Below are 6,978 nucleotides of genomic sequence, written 5' to 3'. Positions count from 1 at the left end.
GAATAGTAATATACTCTATGATGAATAGTAATATACTCTATGGTGAATAGTAATATACTCTATGATGAATAGTAATATACTCTATGATGAATAGTAATATACTCTATGATGAATGGTAATATACTCTATGATGAATAGTAATATACTCTATGATGAATGGTAATATACTCTATGATGAATAGTAATATACTCTATGATGAATAGTAATATACTCTATGATGAATAGTAATATACTCTATGGTGAATAGTAATATACTCTATGATGAATAGTAATATACTCTATGGTGAATAGTAATATACTCTATGATGAATAGTAATATACTCTATGGTGAATAGTAATATACTCTATGATGAATAGTAATATACTCCATGATGAATGGTAATATACTCTATGATGAATAGTAATATACTCTATGATGAATAGTAATATACTCTATGATGAATGGTAATATACTCTATGATGAATAGTAATATACTCTATGATGAATAGTAATATACTCTATGATGAATAGTAATATACTCTATGATGAATAGTAATATACTCTATGATGAATAGTAATATACTCTATGATGAATAGTAATATACTCTATGATGAATGGTAATATACTCTATGATGAATGGTAATATACTCTATGGTGAATAGTAATATACTCTATGATGAATAGTAATATACTCTATGATGAATAGTAATATACTCTATGATGAATAGTAATATACTCTATGATGAATGGTAATATACTCTATGGTGAATAGTAATATACTCCATGATGAATAGTAATATACTCTATGATGAATAGTAATATACTCTATGATGAATAGTAATATACTCTATGATGAATAGTAATATACTCTATGATGAATAGTAATATACTCTATGATGAATGGTAATATACTCTATGATGAATAGTAATATACTCTATGATGAATAGTAATATACTCTAATAGTAATATACTCTATGATGAATAGTAATATACTCTATGATGAATGGTAATATACTCTATGATGAATAGTAATATACTCTATGGTGAATAGTAATATACTCTATGATGAATGGTAATATACTCTATGGTGAATAGTAATATACTCTATGATGAATGGTAATATACTCTATGATGAATGGTAATATACTCTATGATGAATGATAATATACTCTATGATGAATAGTAATATACTCTATGATGAATGGTAATATACTCTATGATGAATGATAATATACTCTATGATGAATAGTAATATACTCTATGATGAATGGTAATATACTCTATGATGAATAGTAATATACTCTATGATGAATAGTAATATACTCTATGATGAATGGATTATTATCAAAACATTTTATTGTCTTATAAATGTACATACATGATGTAAATAGTAACGTATATACATAATGTTTATAAATAACCGAATCAATAACCATATTAATCACTCGTCTATTAAGAATGGCTGCCAAGTTAACTTACATTCATGTCTCAAATATGCATACATCAACTTGTTCTAACAATTCAAAAGATGGTTCACCTTTGCTCTATCTCATTTACAAAATCAAATTGTTTGATCCAACTCTGGGTTATATTCCGGACTCTAGTCCATTGTTTTCAACTTCTAGAAACGCCTAGAATAACTAAACTTTTATCAAGGGATCTAACCATAAGTAGTAGACCATTGTGTTCCACCAAAATTAATTGACTCTTACCGATTTGTTTTTTTTGTATGAACAATATTTATTTACATAATAGGATTGGGGAACAGGCTTTCGCCTATAATACCCTCTCCTTAAAATACAATATACACAAAATATATAGAAAAGAAATAGATATATACATGTGAATAAGAGAAATATACAAATAATATGCTACATGCTACATTTATAACTTATATATTATATTTTATATTAGTAATATTGGTAAATTATTTAGAGATGTGGAGTCATAACCAACAGCTTAATGATAGGTGTTTTTGTAAGAGATTTATAACAGATTTACACAAGTATTCTGAAGGATTATCACTGTTTCTAAGATTATAAAGTGTGCTGGGATATTGTACAAGGTGTGAAAGAAAAGCGAGAGTTTGATTATTTTTTGATTTTGAACATCAATATAAGTTAGTGCTTCCTCCTACTCTCTTGAAAAATTATAAATCCTGTTTCTTCATAAATTACCTGATGGTTCCGTCCCAGATAACGTCACAGTAGTCAAAATGCGGTATAATGTTTTAGATAAAATGCCAGGAATATTAATATCCCTTTTACAATTTTTGGGGCAAAATCAAACCTAAATGTTTATGAAAATTGACTTCTTTAATATATTGGTATATTGTTCGGTAAAGGATCTTTTTTAGTCTAAGGAGTGTAAGTGTTTCAGTTTTCAGATGGTTGAGAGATAGAAGCCATGTTTCAGCCCAATTGTTGATAGTTTTAAGGTCTGAATTAAGCATATATTTTCATATATAGGCTGGTATCGTCTGCAAAAAGTTTAATGTTTGAGTTGCTCCGAGCTGCTCCGAGTTTGTGACAGAGACCAGCATGTCAGACTCTGCCAAAAGCCTTGCTGATGTTACAGAACACTGTCATAGTGTATTTCCCTTCATCAATGGCTTAACAAAAAATGAGCGCTAAGTCTATTAGTTGATAGGTTGTAGATCCACAGTGCAGAAACCACTTTTGTAGGCTTGTAATGATATTATGTTCCTTTGAGTAATTAAAGACATGTTTGTAAGTACAGTAACTTTTACAACAAAACTTAGTAAACTGACAGGTCTGTAATTTTCACAATATTTCAAGATATAAGGTAAAGTTTTAGACGACAGTGAGGGGTTGAATAGTTTGCAGAGATGTTTACTAATTTCATTTTTAAATGATTTTCAAAGTTTTGATCAGGTCCATTTGCTTTACTGATGTCAAGAGGTGATATTGTCTTTAACTTCTTATAAATCTAGTTCACTGTGGTTGAGTGAATGTGGATTTTGATCAAGAGTAGGAACTCCTACCGATTATCTTTAAACAAACTGTGCACAGAAACCACTCACAAAGTTTAAATCAAAAAATAACTTAAAAGAAAGTAAAGTACTTCAAAGAACATTTTACAGTTTCGATCTTAACGAGTTTCAGATGTGGTGTATTTTTCTAAATTAGATATAATATATTATATAAGTATATATTGAACAAAAAGTCTATAATATAATAATATTTACAATGACTAGGTATATTACAATAACATGATATATTATATTTTATACAGTCTTATGATACATGTTTAACAGTTACGATTATTTCTACTGCTATAATACTCTATACTTCATAGAACGTGTCAGCTCATCATCTTTCATATTCAAAGATCATTGAGTAATAAAATGCCCCAAAAGAAACAAGCAGATTTTTACTTCTATAAAAACTTTTCCTTTATATCTGTGACTAGCTATTCACGCATAACTCCTAAACGTCAAAGCTTTTGTAATGTATATAACAAGTAAATCGATTGAGGTTTAGATCGATACTGTTGTAAATGAAAAATCCTAAAGTTTGGTTGGAAAGTACTAACTTAGAACCTGCAAATAGAAAAGATCCTCATAACACCTAACTTGTGATCATTGCTTATTTCCCTTTTTACTAGATCAGGAATTTTCAACCTTTTTCTTACACTAACCCCGTTCAGTATCCTTGATCGATTTCAATACTCTCTTTCTCCGCTATAAAACTCTTTACGTTTTCTCGACAATATTTTTCGGAGAATATAGCCTGCCTGAATATTAAATATCATATTTTATGTTAGATTAAAAGAACCTTATTACCTCTGAAGATTTCAAAATCCCCCACCCCACCCCTAAGTTGAAAACCCCTGTACAAGATTGATGTAAATGTAATGTGATACAGATATAAAATATCGACATAAGACACTGGCTACAGAAACGTCTTGTCAACTGAAGGCAGGGTTGGGCTTCTTACTCAAGTTATTTTTTGTATTCAACTCTCTTTTAAATAAACCGATGTGATTGTAACACGATGAATTCTATCGAGTACGAAGCCCAAGGGTAGAGTCTATTCCTGGTATTCTATCACCAAGACACACCAACTGCTACTAATCCACATAATAACAGTGAAATCGAAGCTGTAAAAATAGACGAACTGTCGGCACTCCCCCAATATTCATCACAAATTGGAGGCATGAACGATTTGACCACCAGCATCATGGCATTCGTTACATTGCTAGGACACAGCTCAACCAAAGGCTTTCTCAAACAATCTACAATTCTATCAGCAAATCTGAAGAAAAAAATTGATATTGATTTTTTTACTCGAATGCAAGTTTCTGCGTATTCGGTGAACACTTAATAAAAAAAATCAAAAAAATCATCAAAATATTCATTCTGCATTCACCACGTGAAAATATGTCAAGGGATTTAGAAAATTAGTATAAATTTTCTACTTACATACAACTAAAAGTCATTATTTCTACTGGGCTGGAATCTCCAGAACGAACTTTAGCTTGAAGTTTTGTTCTAAACTCGATATTTCTACTTAAAACACAGGCTTGGCTGTTATTGTTGGCGTCAGTTAGGCATTTATCATTGACTATAATAACTGAAACATATAATAGATATTCTTAATAATAAATAGATATCAACACAAACTTTAAAGTATGTCATAAAGCTACACACAAACACACCCTTCACATTAAACATAAGTGAAAGGATTGATATTTCAGTGGATAGAGATGTGTAATAACTCCACCTGGTATTATTATTGATAGTCAAGGAGGGATAACTCTAAAAATATTAGATATATTTTTGCATGCCTATTTTGGGGTAATTTTTGGTCTAGATTTGGAATTTGATGTCTGAAATTGTATTATCTTTAAGATTTGGTGAGATGAGAGACATAAATGCGGAAGGCTAATTCTAAAAATAGTCGTTTTGTGAAGTGCCAAACTCTAGCGGATGAATATAACCGGTAGTAGTCTACTTTCAATTTTAGTAGCTCAAACATTTCATGGTCATCATAATATATTATATTGAATATTTAAGGAGACATTGAGAATTGGTCTGGCTTTCATTCGACATATTGGAAAGCTTTCAACGAGATTTCTGGAAAAGTTGTAGTAGGTTGAATTTCGTGTTTTAACATGGGAAGAGATGGCAAATGAATTCGTGGAGTGAGTCCTTATAATTTTCCATCATAGTATTACATTGAAATATTAAATCTTTAAAACTGCATAATGTCATTCATTGTAAACTATTGTAAACTATATTCAAACTTCTATTATCGTCTGGTTCTTAAACCAATTTTTAAATCGTTACAAGTATGTCTAATTCTTGTTCCGTTTTAACAAGACAAAACAAAAATCAATGAAAAAATTGTTACCTTCTAGATTATCACATATAACATTCATCCCCGTCTTCCACCGTTCTACATTGACTAATTTTCTCATGTTTTCTATATCGGGTGTATCAACACAGGCATTAAATATATTCTCTAGACAGTGAATAGCTTTATCTAGAGTCCCATCTCTACAAGGTTAAAATACAGATATTAAATATATTCTCTAGACAGTGAATAGCTTTATCTAGAGTCCCATCTCTACAAGGTTAAAATACAGATATTAAATATATTCTCTAGACAGTGAATAACTTTATCTAGAGTCCTGTCTCTACAAGGTTATAATACAGATATTAAATATATTCTCTAGACAGTGAATAGCTTTATCTAGAGTCCCTTCTCTACAAGGGTAAAATACAGATATTAAATATATTCTCTAGACAGTGAATAGCTTTATCTAGAGTCCCATCTCTACCAGGTTAAAATACAGATATTAAATATATTCTCTAGACAGTGGATAGCTTTATCTAGAGTCCCATCTCTACAAGGTTAAAATACAGATATTAAATATATTCTCTAGACAGTGAATAACTTTATCTAGAGTCCCATCTCTACAAGGTTAAAATACAGATATTAAATATATTCTCTAGACAGTGGATAGCTTTATCTAGAGTCCCTTCTCTACAAGGTTAAAATACAGATAGTAAATATATTCTCTAGACAGTGAATAGCTTTATCTAGAGTCCCTTCTCTACAAGGTTAAAATACAGATATTAGATATATTCTCTAGACAGTGAATAGCTTTATTTAGAGTCCCATCTCTACAAGGTTAAAATACAGATATTAAATATATTCTCTAGACAGTGAATAACTTTATCTAGAGTCCCGTCTCTGCAGGTTAAATACAGATATTAAATATATTCTCTAGACAGTGAATAACTTTATCTAGAGTCCCGTGTCTACAAGGTTAAAATACAGATATTAAATATATTCTCTAGACAGTGAATAACTTTATCTAGAGTCCTGTCTCTACAAGGTTATAATACAGATATTAAATATATTCTCTAGACAGTGAATATCTTTATCTAGAGTCCCGTCTCTACAAGGTTAAAATACAGATATTAAATATATTCTCTAGACAGTGAATAGCTTTATCTAGAGTCCCATCTCTACCAGGTTAAAATACAGATATTAAATATATTCTCTAGACAGTGGATAGCTTTATCTAGAGTCCCATCTCTACAAGGTTAAAATATAGATATTAAATATATTCTCTAGACAGTGAATAACTTTATCTAGAGTCCCATCTCTACAAGGTTAAAATACAGATATTAAATATATTCTCTAGACAGTGAATAGCTTTATCTAGAGTCCCATCTCTACACGGTTAAAATACAGATATTAAATATATTCTCTAGACAGTGAATAGCTTTATCTAGAGACCCGTCTCTACAAGGTTAAAATACAGATATTAAATATATTCTCTAGACAGTGAATAGCTTTATCTAGAGTCCCGTCTCTACAAGGTTAAAATACAGATATTAAATATATTTTCTAGACAGTGAATAGCTTTATCTAGAGTCCCGTCTCTACAAGGTTAAAATACAGATATTAAATATATTCTCTAGACAGTGAATAGCTTTATCTAGAGTCCCGTCTCTACAA

General features: G+C 30.0%; 1 protein-coding gene across 1 annotated transcript in view; it reads right to left on the bottom strand.

The window, feature by feature from the left end:
• Nucleotides 1-4,052: 4,052 nt before the first annotated feature.
• The window catches only part of LOTGIDRAFT_172857 (hypothetical protein), a gene marked incomplete at both ends in the record, with an annotated part of 7,960 nt that continues 5,034 nt past the window's right edge, over nt 4,053-6,978 (bottom strand). Inside the window, 3 exons of the mRNA XM_009050040.1 lie at nt 4,053-4,260; nt 4,428-4,578; nt 5,359-5,504. Of these exons, the coding sequence (XP_009048288.1) occupies nt 4,053-4,260; nt 4,428-4,578; nt 5,359-5,504 (505 nt within the window). The remainder of the gene's footprint in view (nt 4,261-4,427; nt 4,579-5,358; nt 5,505-6,978) is intronic.

The sequence above is a fragment of the Lottia gigantea genome, assembly GCF_000327385.1.
Source record: "Lottia gigantea unplaced genomic scaffold LOTGIsca_143, whole genome shotgun sequence".
NCBI lineage: Eukaryota > Metazoa > Mollusca > Gastropoda > Lottiidae > Lottia > Lottia gigantea.
Note: the sequence above shows the minus strand (reverse complement) of the source record. Positions and strands in the feature narration are given on the sequence as shown.